General features: G+C 45.0%; 1 protein-coding gene across 11 annotated transcripts in view; it reads left to right on the forward strand.

Annotated features, from left to right (window-relative positions):
* LOC141917816 (transcription factor 4) overlaps window positions 1–21,272 on the forward strand; it is a 239,568-nt gene that overhangs the window by 65,188 nt on the left and 153,108 nt on the right. For all 11 annotated transcript variants that reach the window (XM_074811390.1, XM_074811396.1, XM_074811391.1 and 8 more), the window contains 2 exons: window positions 14,245–14,306; window positions 16,717–16,813. In XM_074811390.1, coding sequence (XP_074667491.1) covers window positions 14,245–14,306; window positions 16,717–16,813 — 159 coding nt within the window. The remainder of the gene's footprint in view (window positions 1–14,244; window positions 14,307–16,716; window positions 16,814–21,272) is intronic.

A 21,272-nucleotide genomic window follows, 5' to 3' on the forward strand; every position in this document is an offset into this window, starting at 1 on the left:
AAAATCTGGTTTAGATAACAGCATCGTATTGAAGTGTATACAGAACCAGCTCGAACAGATGCACTCCTGATTCTGGGCTGTCCATTCAAAGGGAACAAGCTGATCGCTGTATTTATTCCCCACTCAGAAGTGGAAAAGAAAAAAAAGTTTGCATTTTTTTAATGCTGGTTTTTTTGTTGTGTGTTTTTTTTTTTTTTTAAACGAAGCAAGAAGCCAGCCTTCCCCCCGTGAGTCACACGGCAGAGCTCCTGCTGCAGAAGTGGTGATTCATAGTGGAGAGGGAAGCTGCAGAGACGGGTTAGAAGATGAGCAAAGCAGAGGAGGAAATTCCTGGGCTCTGGCTGGTGGGTTTGGTGCCACCACAGGGCACCGAGAACTTGCCCAGCTCTGTCCGGTGCCGCTGGCCGTGGCCCTGTGCCGATGGTGTGGTGGCAGCCGGGCACGGCCCGAGACCCTCCAGCCTTCCTGTTCGGAAGGGTGATGCGCCTGTGGCTTCGCAGCCAGCATGGAGGGGTGAAAAATTAACCCCTTTCCCCAAGGGTTTGACAGCCTGTTTAGAGCTGAATTCTGCTTTGAGGTTTTACAGGCAGAAAAGAGAGGAATTAAACCCACTGGATTGCTTCCATTAATTGCGAGTTTCATTTATTTGCTTTTACAACCTCAAAGCCACTAGTCACCTTTAACAGTTAGTAGTTACAGACAGTTTAAGTCAAAGCAAAGCTACACACAAGTGAAAACATATACTAACTTTATTATTTGTCACTCAAATACATAGAAAAAGCCTTGCTCTTGTGCTTTTACCATCAATCCTGTTTGCAGAGTTGGGTCTCCAGTTCAGTTACAGTTTCCATAACGTTGTCCCGCACTGAGCTCTTCCACGCCAGATTTCGTCCAGTCCTGTTTAGGTGCCAGGACCCTGTTTTTTATCGAAATTTCTGGTTTAAACTGAGGATGCCTAGATTAAGTTTTTAATGAGCTATTTCAGCACCTAAACATACTACCTAATTTTGAAAATGTCCATCTTCCTGCTGCTTCCCCTGGTTTCCACTGAAGGCAGTGGGTCTCCTCTGTATTTATATTTAAATATAATATTGCATGGTTAAATGGCCTACATCAAGTTTAAGAACATAGTTTTGGGCATTTTTTCCTTTTCAAATCAGGGCACGTGGATCTTAAGAGTACCTACCGTGTGCTGGATGTGCTGTTGACTACATGATGCTATAAATTATTGGACTGACTTATTCTGTGAAATAATCTTAATGTATATGAGCAGAGCATTAACCTGGTTGTTCTTTTCCCTTGCCTTGTGGGAGCCCTGGTGCCCTCCCCAGATTGTTGTGATATATTGCAGCGCTGCTGCCAACTGTTAATGAGATTACTAATGCAGTGTAACTGGGTAGCAAATTATTAAATACTATTCCATACCATTATTCAGCTTATTTCAGCAATTTGAGAGAGGGGCGCTCCTTGTAAATCAAACTCCTTGTATATTATTTTTGATAATTAAGAGTTAAATCCAACATTGCGTCACTGACAATACCGGACCACGTACTTCACAATAAGCTGCAGGAAAAACTCCTCCGCTGGAGCATGGAGGAAGGACTGAGTAAGTGCTGTGCTCTCGCCCACGTGTCGTGTCCAGACGTGGCGCGGCGCGGGCTGTGCCGCCGTCGCGCTCTCCGCTCAGCGTCTTCCCTCTGCGTGTCTCTGCCTTGCCAAAAGGATTCGGGGACCTCGTGCGGGGAGTTGGTGTTCAGGATGCAGACCTTCGGAATGAGGGATCTCGCTTTCATTGCTGAAGCGCGGGGTTTCCTGAGATTTCATCACCCAGTAAACCATATATTGTGGTATTTCTGCTGCGCGGCTGAAGCGAAGGAAAGCCCAGACCCACCTGGTGCGGGCACTGCTCTGCCTCGCCGGGCTGGGGCCGGGGCTGCTGCAGCACCTTTCCACCCGGAAAACGCCCCAGTGACCGCTGCTACGGCTTTCGGGGACAGGAGAGGGGGTAGCCTGGAGTCTGGGACATCTGCACGTGCTGCTCCGCTGCCTGGAGCATTTGAGTGCCTTATCTCGTGCGGCAGTATTTTCTCTAAATGTTCCCACAGCTGAAGTGTAGCGTTTCTCATTCATACGACACGCTTTTGGAGTGTTATTATATAAGTAGACATAACTTCTTAAAAAATTCCATCTGTATATCTGACTAGTGGCACTTGGTGTCTAAAAAAGTGCTTAAAAATCATCGAAGGTGGTTAAATATGAAATCATTCAGATGGTGTTGGGTGCCTAAGTTGGATTTCTGTGATGATTTTTCTCTTCCACATGTAAACGTGTTTTGTAGTATGTCTTATGTGGTCGTGTCTCACAGAAAATCAGAATGTTCTAGCTGCATTCAGATTTTCCTTATAAAGCTTGTGTTTTCATAGACTACATAAACATGTGCACACACCGAAAAAAAAAAAAGAAAAAAAAAAGTCAGAATTTATTTATCTAGAAGCTCAATGCAGATTTCTCCCAGAAAGGGAACAAAGTGAATGTTAAAATAAGAAGGTAACCTTTGACTCTCGGTCTCAGAGCTACATAGCGGAGATGAGCATCCGAGCATTTCACGCTGGCCTTGGGAAGCAGAGGCCTTCCGAGATGCAGGGCGGGCGGGTGAGGCCCAGTTTAATTGCTGAGGTAATTATTTGCAAGACAAGCCAATGGACCGTCTAGTGGTGCTTACGGATGTGGATGCAGCCCCTCCATCCCCTCGCTTGAGGTCCTTTGAGATGGGAGCTGGAGCTGCGTGGGGCTGTAACCGGAGGGTGTCGGGGTGCTGCTGCGGGAGAAGCGGGGAAACACATGGTGTAGAAGTTAGTGATGGAGAAGACTGAGGTTATTTAATGAGCCCTCCTGGAAGTCAGCAGTTATTTCCAATCAGCCATCTTGTCGTTACTAGTGTGGCCTTAGGTAGGTTTTGGTTTTGGTAACTAGTTTGGAACCAAAATGTCCGTTTGCTTCCTACCAAGACCTTCCTAAACTGTTACACAAGGAGTGTTTAAGTAAATCTTGAATGAGTTTAAATCTTAAACAAGTTTAAGTAAATCTTAATTATTTTTAGGTTATGGTGCAGAATGTTTGCACTTTGCCTGGAGCAGCATGCTTAATTATCCTAACTTTGGAGTGCTCTAGGTTATTGGATTCAAGTGAAAATTAAGTACTTTAATATAGACTATATATGAATACGCAGTAAATTAATTAGATAACCACAGTTTATAAACCAGATTCAATTCATAACTGAAAGAGTCCTAAGAAGCAGACACTTTCCTACTAAACTCTTACCCCTTCTCAGGTTAAAATAGATAAAGACTCATTTTGCTCAGGAAACCCTTTTCCCATAGCACTCCCTACCCCCAGATTGTCCAAAATCAGAACAAAATCGAACTTTCAGCAACCTGATAGGCTGGAAGGAGCAATAGAACTAGAACCTTAAACTTTTTCTTACCATCTGCTTACCGTTCCAGCAGATCTGCTAAAAACTGGTTAAATGCTGAAGTTACAAAATCGAATGGATATGTGGAAGTCATCTGTCTTTACAAGCACAAAGTCTATGTCATAAGTGTGTTAAAAAATAGCTTATGTAACTCTCCTAAACACAATGTGAGGTTTTATGACCTCATCCGACAGCAGGACAATGCAATTCTTTGTTACGAATATTAAGATTGAGAACAGTTTAGATTTGTTTACACTGTTGACGTTTTATAGCAAATGCTGTTGAGTGGAGCCTCAGACTGTCCGTGGATATTTGTGTAGACTTTGGAAATTCGGGCAGAAAATAAAATGACCATCTGATTCAAATGAATTTTCCAATTATTTGTGGCTTTAACAGAAGAGATTGAAGTGTATTGTATATATCTGGCAGCTGGTCCTACTTCTTTGAAAAAAAAAAAACCAAAACCCAAACCCTAAAGCTTTGTATCTAATCCCTTGAGCAAACCAATAGTAAATTGTTTATCAAATAAGTAGTAGAAATTTCCCATTTTGAATCTCTGCTTTCTTTACATTGCTGTCCCGGGAAGGATAATGATATGCAACTTCCCGGTGCGGGAGGTGCATGGATTCAGTTTGCCGATTCCTCTTCCCTTGTTCAAGCCCGAACTGTTGCCTGAACTTGGTGCAACTTCTCCCCGTCCTGTGCCTGCAGACTGTCAACATCCCCTCTATTGTCTGATTCTAAAACCACATTCGACTCCTCAGAAATCCCTTTATTGTCTCCCTGCTGTTTCCCATGTCATATTTAAGTTTTCTTCCCTGTTTCCATGGCCCTTCACAGTCTGTGCTTTTGTTCGTGACTCCATCTCCTGGCTCCTTTCTCTCCGTGAAGTCAGTCCTTGATGACTTCTGTCACCTTCAAGCTTCATGCTGCCCTTCTTCCAGATTTACCTCCCTATGTTTTTTATCATGTCCTGATGATATTTAGAGAAAAATCTTCAAAAAAGATTGCATCAGTGGATATGCATTTTAAATTTGCCAATCCTTCAGCTTACCAAATGTCCAGGTGACCAGCTTATTCTCCCCTTGATCTACTGCTCTTTAATCCTTCTTCTGTATTTTGCCACTTTTTGTTGAGCTTGTGTTTTTTATTTAGTTCTTAAAAAACCCCCATAATACTCTGAGAAAAAGTAATTCTTTTGAGAACAGCAGAAAAGATCCACAAAACGAGTGTGTTTAACTTAATTTGTATTAGCAGAATCTGATGTACTATTTGTAAGGTGCTTCACAGCACAAAGAGGGAATAGCAATCCCAAAGTATCTGTTTATCATACTTGTCTAAGTGTGATAATAATCGTAATTAGAGTCTAGGATTTTTCCCACCCTTCTCATTTTTGACACAACTGTAATTCATACAACGAGAAATGCTAATTGCATGTGAGTATGGTGCGTGTACAAAAAGTCTCTTTCCTGTAGAGATCTCGGTCGTTTTCCATCTTATTTAAGGATATTTTGAATGTTAAATCTCTTATAAAATTACTTTCATTGGTTAATACACTATTTAATATACTTTTTTTCCCCTTGAAGATAAAATTCACATCTGAAGATACTTGTCTTTCTCCATTTACTGTTCTATGTGTTTTGGATCACATCAGCAACTCGACCGCGTTGGCAGTCTCTTCTGGGGAGATGCTCAGGGTTAGCATCAAGGGGTTTGGGTAAAGACCGACCGACTGAATTACTGCAGAAGCAGAACGCCTGTTTTGCAAACACACCACTGCTTGCCCCACATGTTCAGTATTTTTGTAACTTTTTTTGTATTTTTAGTATTAAGATTATGATTCTCTGTGTTAAAATTATTTTTAAAAAGCAGCTGATGTTTTGTGATCCTCACCCTTTCCGTTATCTCTTTCTCCAAAGAACTTTCTTCAGAGACCTCAGTGTTGAGGCCCCCTCAGGGATCAGCCCCTATCTCGCACCCACCCCACGAACTCAGAGTCTGTCTGGGTCAGCGCAGGAGCACCCGGCGTGCCAGGAGCACAACAGCCATCAGCTTTTTTGAGCTAATTCGGTAGAAAAGAGGGTCTGGCTTTTACTTTGACACTAACTGCTTTTGTCATCTGCTGCTGGCAAGGGTGGCTGTATCCATTTGTTCTTCTCCATCACCCAACCTGGCCCTGTAAAAGCCAGTCCAGGGAGGGGTTTTCGTAGCTCTGAGCACCCTTTCCCCAGGAAACATGGACTTCCCCCTTCTGTCCATCTCAGTTGTCACCCCTGCTCCTCTTAGGTGGCTTGGTTACCCCTCTCTGTGCTCCTGTGCCACGTTTCTGCAGCTTCATTGCTGGGTTTTTCTTCTCAGTTTTGGTGTCTTCTGTGCCCTTTGATTGCCAGCTGGGGAGAGCACAGCGTGTAAAGTCAGAGTAACATGGTGTTATGGTGGTACAAATGAGCTGACGGTCGGAACCAGGAGCCCTTGCCAGAGCAGCCTTCTGGTGGACAAAGGCTTGGCCTTTGTTAGGTTTCTTCAGTTTCCTCTTCATTCGCTCTTCGGCTCTTCTGGAGAAGCTGAACTTTCCGTATCCTCCTCGGACCCGCCGCCCTCGGGGCGGGCGGGCGTGGATGGGGGAGATGTGTGTGCAGGGTGCGAGGGCTGGGAGGTTTGTAGGGGTTCGTAGGCCCCCCCTTGCGCTGGAGTGGAAGGGCTTGCCTGGCACGAGCACGACCTCCAGAAGACTCCCGCTCTTCGGCTGCAGGAGTCGAGTGCTGGGAAGGAACCACCATTTTCCTTGGCATCTCTTCCCAATGCAAACACATTACAGCATTTTTGGGGAGGTTAAGCAAATGTATTAATTTTTGACTGTGGTATATTACCTTTCTTCTTTGGAAAAGCATCTTAAATAATTTGACTTTGAGTTCACCAACAAGCATTTGGAAGATTTGCCTGTCACTCTGGTCTTCCAGAACCGGTTGCATTTGCTGTATAGGTAAATTCAGGAGCACAGCACTTGGCTTCTCCAAAATATATGTTCTAATTATTCACGAAAGAGGAAAAAGTCATCAATTTAAGCATTTTTATGCTCTTGTATGTTAACATTTTCAAAGTTTCTTACAGTATTTTGGAATTATAGTAATGCAATTCTATTTCAGAGCCACAAAGATGAATAATTATATCAATAAATATTATTTTGCACTTCTGCGCATGAAATTACCGTTCTTCAAGAATTATCTTTGGCTTGATATGTAGTTTATTCAGATCCTTTAGAAGAATATGGCCTAGTGCTGAGTTAAAGTAAAGTTAAAGAAACATAATTCTGTATTTCTTGCTGTGAAGCTGATAGATAAAGGCCAGATTTTTCACAGGCACACTTCTGAGTACGGGCTGCTCGCTCAGCACCTGTATTACTATATTTGTTAAATGTCATGATTTTGATTGTGCTGCATCTCTGAATGCTGCTGTCTTAAACATGAAATATTGTTTGTTCTGTATTAGAGTAACACAAATACTAAAGATGACATTTTACTCTTAATTGAAATGAAATGGAAAACTCCCACAGAAGTAGAATTTCACCCCTGTCTTTTCAGAGCAAGGAGGTTTAGCTGATGAAAACTGAATTTGCCTTTTCTGCTCAATTTACTATTTGAACATCTGAAAAAAAAAAAGATATATATGCTTCTCATTCTGTTTACTCTCCTGAGCGTAGTGGTCAGGTTATTCCATCTGTGTATTTGTACATGTGCTGGGGTGATAGTGTTGGGAAGGGGGAGTGAAGCTTTGGTTCTTGGAGTGCACCATGAAACACCTTCACACCGTACAGAGCATCATATCGTAGGGCAAGGGGTTGTGAGTATGCTCTGGTTTTATGTGGTAAAACTGAGGTAGGGATCTGTGTGCTTCAATAAACATCCTCAGTTCCCCCCCTCGAAAAATACCATATTAAGTATAGCATGAGCTGAATGCCTGTTTTCCCACAAAATTGCTCCAAATAATGCTCAGACCGATGGTGGGAACCAGAAACACTCTCCTGGTGCAGACCCAAGCTCCCTCTCCCTCCGCTCCAGCGGGAAGCTTGCTCCAGGACGCCGCGTGGTTAAGCAGCACGTATCTATGAATGGCGGAGAAATCAATGGTCCTAATCAAATTTGCTATAAAATTAACAAGATCCACCACTGTGCTTTTTTTCTTCTATTATCTCACCTAGTTGCCAGACTACTGTTACTGTGTCTAACACCAGGTGCATACTTTTTACACTGTTTTTTTCCTACGTATCATCTTTCAAATGGCACTTCTGTTTTTGAACAGTTCTTAGTTACTTTTCCTAGTCTGAGTCGTCTTTTTTTCTTGTTTTTTTTTCCTCCGACTTTATGAGCAAAATGCCTGTGATACCCATGTTGCTGTTTATCAGAGTAAAGCATGAGAATATAATTTCCTAGCCTGTGATTTTATGTATGTGCACGAATTTGTTATTGGAGGTGGTGGGAGGTTCAAACAAAATTACATTCCAGAGTCATCTAGTTTATTGTCCTGTGTTATTGCTGCAGTCTTGGATGATTTCCCAAGTATTTGTTTGGATTATTTCTGCAAAGAGAAGTTTGTTTTGTGGGTTGTTTTTTTTTTTTTTTCCTGAGTTTGGGTGCTTTTCCAGGAAAAAAAATACTAATTTTCTAATTCTCAAGTTTCTGTTTGGCTGCACCTTAAGGAATTCAATGAAACTTTTACCAAATTCAAGGGACTGGGCATTATGACCAAGGTCAAGTATCCTTACAGCCTGGTGCCTCCAGCTTGTGCATCACAGCCCCTTAAAATAAAGTAGGTGTTGGCCTGAGAAAGTCACGCAGTGTGGCCTGCCATGAAAATAATGTGAAGTTACATTATATTAGGCAGTGAGTTGCCCTTTAGGTCATCTGATTCTGAACTTCTTTCCTTTTCTGGAGCTGAGAGGTGCGTGTTAAGCACCTTTATCCATGTCCTGAGCACAGAGGCCATTTGAAGACACCCAGTGATGAGGCTGATGCTTCTCTGAAGCAGAGGTGGTGGTGGTGGAGGTGTCACAGCAATCGCCCACATGCTGGAGGGCTCAGAGCTCCCCGTTTGTGGTGGACCGTGACGGTATCTGCTATAATTTTGCTGAACTCGGCTCTGTCTGTGTTTGCTGGGCACAGTTGGGGTGCACTTGGCTGGTGGGGAACACCTTGGGGGCTCCCCAGGCATCCCTCTTTCTCATGGAAGTCAAGAGAGACTCGGTGCAAGAAGCAGAACTCTGCAGGCTGCTGAAAAGTATTTTTAGGGTTTGGTGGCTGCTCGACTGGAGGCTTTCTGGAACTCGTTCCTCTGCATAAGTGCAGCTTTTGGCCCCAAAATCAGTGCTCTGGATTTCCCCCTGATCCTTAAGCATTAGCAGCCTCCCTGAAGTTGCGGTACCTTCCAACACGGGTGTAATCGATGTGGATTGCAATTCTTTTTCCCCAGATCGTTAATAGAGGTAATAAGACTTGAATCCAGCCAATCTCTCTACAGCACTGAACATCTTTGCTGGATTCAGTTGAATATGCTTTTCCCAGGTTCTTTGCTTAAAATGCTCGGAGTGGTTTGATTCCATTCAAGTGCCAGTTTTACTTCTTTTAGATAGAACTTCTGAGATGCTGCGTGAAGCTTAAGTTATTTCAATCATTATAATTAATCACGTATGAATTGCGTTCTGAAAAACTGACCAAATCTGTCCGTGATGATTTGCTTTTTGTAACGTCGCGTTGCCTAATGCTTGTGATTAAGTGAGGTTAATTTACAGGAGCCAGATTCTGGAGAAAATTACATATGTGTTCAGGTTTATGCACTCTGGGATAAATCCAAGCTCTGAGAATAAGGCACTGGAGAATTTTGTATTGACTTTGGTGTCATTAGGGTTTCACTGTCCTAATTACCTAAGTGGCAGTACTTACAGGGTACATAATAAATTTCCGGAATTAGGTTTAGGAGCTTACAAACCTTCTTGCCATATCTGTCATACTAAATTATTAGTAAACTAGGCTAGATTAACTAGGTAGTAATTAGTGAGGCTTTTTTTCTTTTCTGCCGAGGGAGAAGTGCTGTTGATTTGAGGGCTGGTTAGAGGGGGACAGAAGTCAGCTGGCTTTTGACTCTTGCTGGATCACGCCATCGTAAAGAAGATGAAGAGAGACAGGGAGGTGCCCATCTGTTGTAGCCCACCACCCAAGCCCTTCACGGCCTCGGGCACGCGGAGCGGCTGAGGGCTCCGCACACGGCATAACCCGCGCCGGGGACGGGCCGAATCCGCTCGCGGGTCCGAGGAGAAGCTGAGCCGCTCAGCTGTAGGCAGTTGGTGCCACCTGCGTGGTGATAGTGGGGGAGAGCTGTGGCACCAACCCAGCGGCAGCAGGAAGGCTTTGCCCAGCTCCGCTTCCATTGAAAAAATACAGGGAAAAGTATTTTTCAGCAGATTCACAAATGCAATAAAACTGTATTTTATTATTTGCTCTTTATGACTGTTTATGTCCAAGAACAATTTTCATCTTGCTAAGCTCTCAGTTTCCCAGCTGAAGATGCAGGGGGTTCTTTTGAAAATGCATCTTTTTCCCTAGCTAGAGCTTGCATTTTTATAGAGCTTCATGATACGTGTTTCAGACTGAGTTCCTTCTTTTTGTCTGTAGCTGAGATAAAGAATTAGTAGTTTAAAACAATAACTACATGTTCCTCTGTGATCAAGGAATTAGATAATCTGGCATGTTTGCTTAAGGGGTCTGTATCTTGGGGCTTTTATAGGGCAGTATTAAAGCCCTGAGCCTTCTTATTATGCCAATACCCAGAAGATTGCTTTAATGAGAAGTAAAGGGCCTTTTTCCAATTACAAGGGAATAACTGTATTAAGTTCCTGTGTTATGTCAACCTGCTTTGATTTGATTACTGCGAAAGAAATGGATTTATCTGTCAGTGTTACTTAATTAAGCCTTCTCATTGATGTTTTGCAGAGTAATATAGTGTAGTTTGCACATTTAAGTCTAAATACAAAGAAAATTGGTCGAAAGCTAAGACGCGACCCCTGAAGATAAGGCACAAGAGCCATTGCTTGTCACTTTCTGATCAGAGTCCAGAACTTCTAACTTTGGTGGAAGACCTTGAGCATTATATTGGCTCAGACTAAAACAATGTAAAGGGCAAGGAGTTTTCAGCTGAAATTGAGATGGCTAAACGTTTTGGAGTCTAGGCAAATCTTACAGAATGTTTCTGTGAGGTTAGTCTCCTAATCTCCACCCAATGTAATATGCTTGAGTATGTAGAATGATGTTTGTGTGTCTTTACTCTCAGCCTTCCCCTGATGCATCCCCAAAAGCTGCCCCTCTCCCTGCCCAGGAGTGTTCTTCCCGCTCGGCCGTGCTTCCCCCTGCTTAGGCAGGACTTCCTAGGTTAGTCTCGGGTGTGCCCAGGGCCTTGGTCTGGGATGTTTGCGGAGATGAGGAATGCCCCAGCCCTGAGGTATGTGTTGTTCCCCTCTTATTTTAAGCATCTGATAATGCCCACTGCTCTTTGGCATGCTTGGCTTGAGGGAGAGGTAGGGATAACGCAGCAAAGATACCGGAAAGGACAGTGGGTGGGAATTCAGCTCGCCACAAAAGCATATGTTTAACTGTAAGCGTGTAAATAGTTCCTTTTGCGTCATTGGGACCGTCCAGAAGTTGGCCGTGAAGCTGGAATTTCCATGTGCTACTGGAAAGTACTGGACATCTTCAGGAGCGTGTGCCTGAAAAAAATGGTTTTTGAAGTACGTGACTCAAAAGAGGTGCCACGGGTGGGTTAAATCGAGTGTATCAGCCCAGCATCTGTAGGAGGGGTGACAGAAGACTCATCTGGAGCTGAGTGCTGGGCTCCCAAAGGGAAGGGCTTGGCAACCAAGTGTGCCCCTTGCCCGGGTGGGTGTGGGGATGCTCCCTTCCCTCTCTGCTGTCCCTCCTGGGCACCGAGCGCACGAGGATTACGGCTCAAAACACAGCCCTCCAAAGTGTTATTTTAGGTGGTGCGTTAGAGTGCCCAAGACCACAGCGTCTATATTCTTAAAATATAAATAAAAATGTAGAGTACAGCAGCCTGTAAATGTAAATCTTGCCATGAGCCAGTGTAAGGGGCCTTGACAACATAGCTAACCTAAAATAATATGTCTTTTACAAAAAATATTAATAAATGAAGTTTCTAACAGGGAGTTATGTGAATAACGCCTCTGTGTTCACAAAAGCAGGGCCCTTGGCTGGTGTGGCTCTGTCCTTTACCCTCTGTTTTCCACACCCGTGAGTGGGCTCATGGGTCTGCAGGGCTGGAGCCCAGCCTGTGGGTGCTGGGGATGTCTCACACCCCCCCCACACCCCCCCCCGGCGGTGGGCACCCGGTCCCCCAGGGGCTGTTCCCGAGGGTTGAGCTATTCTGTGCGCGGGCGGATTTTGGAAGCTACACTCGAGGGTGGGACGATGCCCATCACAGTCAACGGGATAATATCCACTGGTTTTTAGCAAGCAATGGATCGGGGCTCTACAGAGTTAATTGCCTGTTACATAACACAAATGATTTTTAAAAATATGCCTAATTAACCTAATAGAATGGTTGATCTGATCTGTCAGGTAAATGATACACATTTTCTTTCTTTTTCTGGAGCTTAATTAAATATTTACCTAAGAGTGTCTTGTGCTATTAACACATTCATCTGTTATTGAGATAATAGGAATTGTAATTGGGGGAAAGTATTAAACTATACAAATGTGTGGGCTTTTTGTGTTGTGGTGTGGTGTTTTTTTTTTCTTTTTTAAAAAAATCTTGGAAATCAACCAGATTTGGTCACAGCACCCGTATTTTAAAGTGCTAATGGCCGTATCTGCTTCTCAGACAACTGAAGTTCCCACCGATCCCCCAAGTCCGGATGACACGATGCGCAGGTGGAAAGGAGCCGCTCGCGTGCGTCGTCTTCGGCAGCACTCGGAGAAAGTTTCTCTAGCCAAATATGTATTTTTCCAGTTAAATTAATGCTACTGTTTGTGCATGGCAAAAGGCAAGCAGTAGTATTATTTCATTAGAATGCTGGTGGGTACACAGGAGTAAGTTGGAAAATAGCACTGAAATGTGCAATAATACTGTTATACATCAATGTCAGTCACATTTCCTGATGTTTAACATACTGTAAGTAAAAAAAGTAATGGATTTAAGCAGTATGGTCCAGTCCATCAATGTACTAAAGGATGTGCTTAACGTTAAGCATGAGTGATCTCATTTACTTGAATTAACACAAGAGCGGACTGTGATTTCAGTGGAATTATTCACCGGCTTCCATTAAACCTGCGCGTGAGTGCCTCGCTGAACGGGCGTTATGTTTAGCCATTAAGTTTTTAGCCGAGTGGAAAGTCTCAGGAGACTCCCAGCTCATTTCAGGAAAGGTTTTGTGATGGCAGCCGTTGCGCCAGCGCATCCCAGTATACTTGAGGGCACTGTGAGGATCTTTCGCGTTCGGTGTTGGTGATACCCCGCGGAGATGAGTTCAGGGGCTTCTCCCAGGCCTTGGTGTGACCTCAGAAGTAGTGTGGCCAGCCCAGGGCTGGGGGCACGTCACTGCTTGGGTGGGGGGGACCCGAGAGGGACAGCCCTGTGTGGTTGGGATGTCATTGGAAGAAGCTACTGTGTGGGTCTCTTTTTTTTTTTTTTAATTTTTTTTTTTAGCCTCCACATTTGAAAGAGCTTTCAGCATCATGAGGAAGTTTTAACAATAAACTGGATTAATTGACAATACTGGGAAAGACTTGGGGAAAGTGGAATAAAAATAGTTGCATCAGAGAAGAAATACTGGGAATTGTGAAATGGGGAGAGCATTCATATGCAAAATGTGCCTGTGACCTGATTTTTGTCAAGGAAAACGCAGTGTTGCAGCCTAGCTGGCCTCTTGCATACGGAAGCCGTGGCTGGCTACCGATGGTCACCTCGCCCTCCCAGGGTGACTACCAGGCTGTCCCTTGGGTGCGCAGATCAACGCACCCAAGAATATGGCAGGCTGAGACCTCCCTGCATGGTGTTGCAAAGTCAGGAGGAACTCGGAGGAGTGCTGGTGCTTTGGTCCGTACCCCGAGCAGCAGGTTCCACCACAGCCTAGCACGTGCGCCATGGGACACGTTGTTCCTAGAGGTGCCCTCGCAAACGGAGGGGGAAAAGGGTTCAAAACACCCCGAAATGGGCTGGCTGGAGTGTCTCCCACCCAGTAATTTTCTATCAAATGATAGAGGAAGAAGAGGGAAATACCCCCTCTGTGCTTGGCTTTTGGAATGGGCTTTTCTGGAGGTACAAGTCCGTGCGTAAATGCTTTTCTGCAGCAGAAGCCTAGATGAGGTGGTGAGAGGTACATTTACCTCAAACATGCCTTCCTTCTAGGTTTCGTCTGGTTTTATCATGTTTTATTTTTACTGATTGACAATACCTGGTTTTGTGCTGGAGATTTTGATGGGTTTTTAACTGGTGCAGTGCAGTCACTTTTTAAAGTGTCGAGAAACACTGAGCCGCTGAAGTAATTTTTATGTTCAAACCTCAGGTTCCTGAGGGTCCGGTTCATTTCTGCTGTGAATTTAAATGAGTTAATTTAAGCAGTGGGTCAGAAGCCACTACCATCGTAGTAGCCCTGTGCCTGATTCTTAATTAAAGGCAACAGGAGATTAATTTGAAACATTAATTTAAAAGTGCCTATACAAAAGGAAAGAATTATTGCAATAAAGCCTAAAGAACTTTTTTGTCCCTAGATGTAGAAGACAGAACTAGCTCAGGGTCCTGGGGGAATGCAGGACATCCTAGTCCATCCAGGGTAAGTATATCTAATCTTTTTCCCCAAACCAGACTTCCTACATATGTAAATTTACAATCTTAAATATGAGTTTTACACCTGATTGCATACAAAAATGGGCATGCAAAGTCGGCTGTAGCCTGTCTTCTCTTTAAAGTTCCTTTTTTTTTTTTTGAACATTTAAACCCAATTCTGTGATTGAATTTGGCACCTGTTCTGCTACTTCTAAAGGTAGCAAGAATATTAATTAACCATTTTTTCTTGCTAGGCCCTGTCAACCCCCGTCACTACTCAGAGTGCAGGTGGAGCAGAGATGATGTTACCGAATGTTTCATTTCCTGCAGTTAGATTTTTAGGGCTTGTGGGTGTCACAGAGCCTGAGGAGAGGGCCTCAACTCATCCCCGTGCCGGGGGCTTGCTGGCCACTCCACAGCCACCTGTGGCCACCCCAGGGCCTGAGCTCAGGGCAGCGAAGCTGGAGAGGGGCCACCGGCTCTGTCCCAGCGTGCCAGGGCTATCCCACCATGTCCCTGCCCTTGCCGCTCAGCTGCTCTGTGCCTCTAGCTGGGGGGTTTCAAGGTCCCCTCCTTGGACAGGGGAAGCTGGGTGTTTTCGACACGTGTCGTGTCCCCCCCCGCCCCCCCGACCGCTGGCACCATCCGCGCAAGAGTGGGCTCCTCCTCCGGGGACGGCCGGCACCCCGGCCCGGCGATGCTCGGCGTTGGCTGGGATTTGCAGGATAGCTGCACTCAGTCGTTCTGCTTGTGGCTGGGGACAGTTACCCAAATTCTTTAGACACCTCAGGAACGGGAAGCGGTTCCCTTGGGAAGGAGGAAACGCTGTTTCCAGCAGAGCAGCACGGGCCTCGCCGGCCCCGCTCCCCAGCCGGAGCATCCCCGGGGCTGGGCACGGCTGGTGCTTCAGCACCGGGATGATTATTTCTATTTACTTCCTGCAAACGCATGAAGTACACTTACGCTGGGCAAAAAGTGGCTTTGCTCTTACTTACGCCCTTATTTAAACAGTTTGTTTAAATTGCTTTTTAATTGTTTTCTAATTAACGTGAAGGATCGGGGCTCGCGAGCAGCGCTGCCGGGAGCTCCGTGTCCTCGAGTGTCTGTCTGGCGAGGAGAAATGCGCTTGCCCTGTTCATCCCAGGCCTGTCCTTTCCCCTCGGGGCAGGTCCTGCCCTCGGCGGATGGATGGGGGGTCCCCCACTTACAGCGTGGCGGGGGGACCCTGGCCCTGCCGCCAAGGGAGGGAAGCCCGACACCTTTTCTTATTCCATCCTGCTTAGCATCCATTACGTCATTACTGCTCACATCTGTCAGTTTTATTTTTATCCCTTTTTTTTACTTGACACTTGTATTGCTTCCGAGGGAAAAATGTTTTGAAAAGTAAATTCTAAATTTGCACACACAATTATTTATGCATGCAAAAACTTGAATGTGAGTGTACAATTAAGTTTTGAGATATAAAGAAAAGAGCACGAGCCTGGGAAGAATTCTGGAGTTTCAATCAAGCCTGTGCATTAACTTGCAGTGTTATTCTGCAAACAGCCTGACCTCCCTCTCTTTCCTCCTTTGTGAAATGATGATGGTATTTCCACGTTGGGAGAATTAGTTTCTCGTGAGTTCTTCTGAACCAAAGAAACAAAACATTACATAACCGCTGCGCTTGGGCAATATCTGTAGTTAAATTTAAGATTTTGCTGATCGAGTGACTGAAAGCAGAAGGTTACTCCAAGACTGTTTCAGAAATTAGGAGCCCGATCCTGGCAAGGATTTTACACGTCCTTGACTCCGTGGGTACCGCGCGATGCTGCTGAGCCCCGGAGGAGTACTGAGGGGGGTGACAGGGCAGGGCAGGAGGGGGTGGCTGCCCCTCGCTAGCCACGCGCGAATGGCACGCACAAAGGATGAGTGCTATGTGGGGTTGTTTTTGCAGTGAGAAGTAACTTCCACGCCCACTGTGAAAAAAAATCTAAAATTTTTTTTTATAGTCCAGTGCATGTATATAGCAGCGAGGTGATTAAGACAGCAAATTCCAACATAAAAATAGATTTAAAAAAACGTTAAAAGGAGCATTTTTTTGCTGTTCTTGCGCATGTTATGGGCAAGAAGACTTTTATGCTGCGAGGGCTTTATGTGGAATTGCCCAGCATGAAATTCCAGGGACCTCATCTCAGTCACCCATTCAGGATTATCCACGCAGCAAACTGGAGTCAATTACTAATGAAATAAAAATTTGAAACAGCTTTAAAAATGTTCTGGAACATATCGCTTCCAGCAGAATCAATAGGGGAAAACAATAAAGGAAATAATATTTCTTCTAGCTGGCTTAAAATTTAGGAGGGAAATATGGGCCTGTAGGTTTTGAGAAAATGCCATTTAAACTTGTAAAATTGTGTTTTTTCCTGATTTGTTAACAGAACTATGGAGATGGGACTCACTATGATCATATGGCGAGCAGAGACCTTGGGTCGCATGACAATCTCTCTCCTCCCTTTGTCAATTCCAGAATACAAAGTAAGAAATCGAATTTCCTAACTTGACTGCGTTGTTGAAAGTGGAATAAGGGAACCAGAAATAAAATTCTGAGGGCTTAAATCCCTCATCCTCATTTTTTGGGGTTGATTATACTCGGCGTAAGGGTGGGAACATGGATTTTTAGTTGGTTTTTTTTTTTTAAGCGATCATGCAAATCCACAAATGTACCTCAGTGATGTTTATTGAACAGACTCTGTGTTCTTGCTGTGAGGGGGGTAGGACTTTTGATGCAGGAACTGCCCTATTTGCTGAAAGAGTTAAATGGTTGTTTCCTAAGGCTCAGTCTTTCCTTTTCAAAGAAGCGGCCAGTTGGCAGAGAAAATAAGGACACGCTCTGAACAGGACTTTTAAAGTAGAAAAGGATTTCTGAAAATATGATAAATATACGTTCACAAAAGGGAACAGATAAATAACTGGTGAGGGACACTGGAGCCATTGTTTGTTTTGGAGCCTGATGGATCGCTGCCTGCTGGGACCTGTGAGCTGCAGGCTCCTGGATTTCAGGCGAGGGCACTTGCAGCCTCTTCTGCTTTAGAGGAGTGAGATTTTGCCCAGGGCGTTTGGCAGGGACCCTCCTTCCACCCCACACCCCATGATAGAAGGTTTTGACACCCCTGAATAATCATTTAGCTTAGCAGCAAAGAGCATAGCAGTATGAAGAGAGGCTGTAATTATTTGTAAGTGAATGATAGCTACTTTCTTTATTACGGTTGATAAATGAGTTTGGTTAAAGTAAATATATGATGTAAAAATATTAGTAATGCTTATGCTTGGCCAAGATCACACCCTTCTTCTGCAGTTGTCAATGAACTAACCAAATGCTTTGCTTTAAAGGGTTGAACGCGAGCCAAAAAAAACATGGAGCTGTAACTGCGATATATCATTCTTCAGCTCTAATATACGTCCCTAAAATATGCCTTGTCTTTTAATATTGGGAAATATCTGTGAGTTGTTTAACATATGGGACAATGTTGGAGCTTGTAGTCATTTGTATGTATTCACGTACAAAACATGGTTACAACAGTTTTAAAGGGTCTAATATAAGCCAAAAAAAGCATGGAAATTTCAACACTCCCTCCTTAACTCACGCCATGGGGCTTAGGTAGTGCGCAGAGACACTTTGCAAATAGCCACACACTTCTGTGAAACCCACTGGGCCGCGTGGTGCTTTCTAGTTTAACCTTTAATTTGAGTCTTTAGAACTTAAAAGTCTCTCTCTCTTCTGCCTGCCCTTGGGTTACAGAAAAATCTCTTTCCTGACTCTGATTGTTTTTGCCAGTCTTAGTGAAAATACAGGTTTCGCTTGGTTTAAGAAATAGTTGTTTTATAAAAACACATTCGGAGACACCCGGTTAAAGAATTAAGCCGTGGAATACTCTGATAAGGACCTTTGGAAACGCTGATGTTTCTGGGAGGTCCCACTTGTCACCGTCAGAGAGTTGGCCTGGCCCAGTCGCGGCCCCGCAGACCCGAGCGGGAGGCGTCCGCTCCAGCCCTGGGCAGCATCCTGCGCTGTCCGCTCCCGAAGCGCCCTGAAAGTTTGTGGTTTGAATGAGATTTGATAATTTGAGCTGCAAAGGAGACCGGTGATGTTCCTACACACGGAGATGAATGTGTGTGCAAGCGTATGGCGAGCGACCAACCGCCTTTGACAAGCGTGCTGTTGCGCAATAACGCGTGTGCCGTCGGCTGCCTCCCGCGACCCGCGGCGTTTTGCAATCATGCTTTAGTACAGTTCTCTGCTAATTAGAGTGGACTCTTCTTATCGGGGCAGCCCTTTACTCCCCGGTTTCGCTCCGGTCCTGGGCGCGGGGCGTTAGGCTGGAGGAGGAGGAGGGTTGGCTTTTGGCATGTGTGCACGTTTCCTTCCACTCAACGCCTCGGAGGGCCTTGGCCGGGAGGGCTGTTTCGGTGCCATGTGGGAATGGAAACCCTTAACTGGCACCAACGGGGCATCCAGGGCGACTAGCGTGGCATGTGTGGCCACCAGTGTGGCGTCTGTCATTCCCAGGACCGCGTGTGTGAAGCCTTGCCCCAACAAAGACCGCTGGTCATGTCTGCATTTGTGATTTGAGGAGAAATCTTAATGTTGGGGTGATGAACAGTGCACGGTGCTGTCTCCTCGGGCTGCCAGCTCCCGACTCCTCTTACTCCACGTGTATTTTATCATTTCTCTTTCTCTGGCTGGTCTTCGGACTCTCCCAGGGAAAGGGCCCTCTAAACGCTGGTGTTACTCAGCTGGCACCTGCAGAGTCACACTGTAGTTTTCTTTCCATGCTCTTCTCTTGGCAACTGATACAGAGTCAGACAATTATCCGACCTGAACTGGTTTTATACTGGTGGATACTGTTGACTTGGGTGGAGTTGCTCCAGATTTGAGGCGGTTTTCCAGGCAAGGACTTTGTTGTTATTGGGGATAGATGTTACCGACCCTGTACCTGTAAGCCACAAATGTTTGCTTAAATCAGGGCTTCTGTTGCATTTTATTTTTCAGATACTTGTTTTTAAAATACATTTTTACGTGGCCAGTGTGTAGCAGGGAGCCTGTGCGTGTGGCTCTGGAGCAAGCCCTGCGGGGAGGAGCGGAGGGAAGGCACAGAGCTGCGTGCCTTACTCAGACTGCTCACGTGTATTCAAACACAGCTTGCTTTGTGTGCGTCCCGAGTCCCACTACCCTGCTAGGTGTTTTCTTAAGAGTATCTGACGAGTAGTTTTCTGGCCCAGCAATGACACGCGCAGGGGCAGATAGCTGTGGTGGGTATGGCCCATGGCGTGTCGCTTCTCATCTCCTCTCCCATTTCCAGGCGTGCTCTTTGGGAACGTCTCTTATCCTGCTACTTGGAGTATCATGCTAGTACATCAAATCACTTACCAACGCGCAGTAACTTGCTTCTCACCCCCCCTTATAGCTTGATGGAGCGTTTCACTGCAAGGATTAGATTGAGGTTTCAGGCGCTGCTGAAGAAAGCTGCCGGCTTATGTGGTGACCTTTGAATCTCATCTGGGTTAGTGGTTGATATTTTGATTTGGTTACTGTGGTCATATTGTGACAGCTGCTGGTTCATTAGAATTCAGTTCCTCTCCTCCGTTTGCCTACCAGGAATATTTAGGTTTGTGTTGCTTCAAAGTGCTCTAACTACCCTGAATTCAACCCGGCACGCCGCACAAGGTGAAGCATTGTGAAGGCTTTCGCTCCCCAGCCCGCCGGACAGGCAGGCACGGCGGAGGGGATGGTAGGGAGGAACTTGCTGCGGGAGAAAACTTTCCCTGAGGTTTACAAAGCTGATTTAACCCAGTTGGTTGAATGTAGTAAAAATGAGAATAGAAAAGATCAAAAGCGTTTTTCTTACGTTGTTGCATGGACAGTTTGTGTTCTCCTCCCCTCCACATGTAATATTTTTGCTGTTCACAGGAGTGATTTTATATATCTTAGTGAAAAAGTTCCTACACTACTAATTAGAAGGCAGCATTTAATTTCCGCCGTTGCTTTGAGACTCTCTTAAAAGGACCCAAGGTCACTGAACGTAGATCTCTTAACAGTTGTAGGAGTTGGTGGGTGATCTACTACGTGAAGACAAAAATCTTTGCTGGTGTTTATTTTCTCTTTCTATTGCTGAACACGAAGCGAAGAGCAGACCCAGTGCCTTACTCTCCCTTCCCTCCCGGCTGTCTGCTCCAGAGCGCTGCCGTGCTGCCCCAGCTTGGGCTCCTGCACGACCCCATCCCTGACACGCTTCTGGGAGGGCTGGCACGTGCCTTGCCACAGTCTGGCACTTGTATCGCAAACAAAACGTTTTCCCCTCCGGTTCCTTCCCTTTTCCTTTTAAAAATCTCCAAGCTGTAATTTTCCTCTTAGCATTGTTATTTTGGTGGCTGCTTCTCCCGGTTGGAGTGGCTGAGCAGTGCCCAGAGGCAGGGCTGGTGCCCGGGGTGTCTGGGGAGCCCGGCTCGGCTCTCGCTCTGTGGCAAGTTGGCTAACGTCTTGGTGATCCAACGTGCCTTCCTATTTATCTCTCTGAAGAGTGTACGCTGTGTATTTTGCAGGGATATTGTGAGATGTGATGAATTACTGTCTGGAAAACATCCTGAGTTCCTTGGATACCCCGTCTACGTGCCAATTTTTAATATTATTTTTAATGCTATGATAGCACTTGTCTCCGTACGAGTATTGCTGTGGCGTTTGCTTTTAATCCGTACAGCTTTGATTCTGTTACTGTTATTACAAGTAGAACTGGAATTTTTGCAGATTAGTTAAGTTTACCCAACACAGCATTATAAGGCCTTGCTTTCAATTGCTAAACTGTAAACATTTGGGATGAAATTTTCCATGCTGTGTATCTGACTCAGCCTGATTATTATTTTTTTAACCTTCTGCAGAAATGATTTCAACATTTCCTAAAATGAGATTACATTTCATCCTGGCACATTTTTGATTTTC

The sequence above is a fragment of the Strix aluco genome, chromosome W (genome assembly GCF_031877795.1).
Source record: "Strix aluco isolate bStrAlu1 chromosome W, bStrAlu1.hap1, whole genome shotgun sequence".
NCBI lineage: Eukaryota > Metazoa > Chordata > Aves > Strigiformes > Strigidae > Strix > Strix aluco.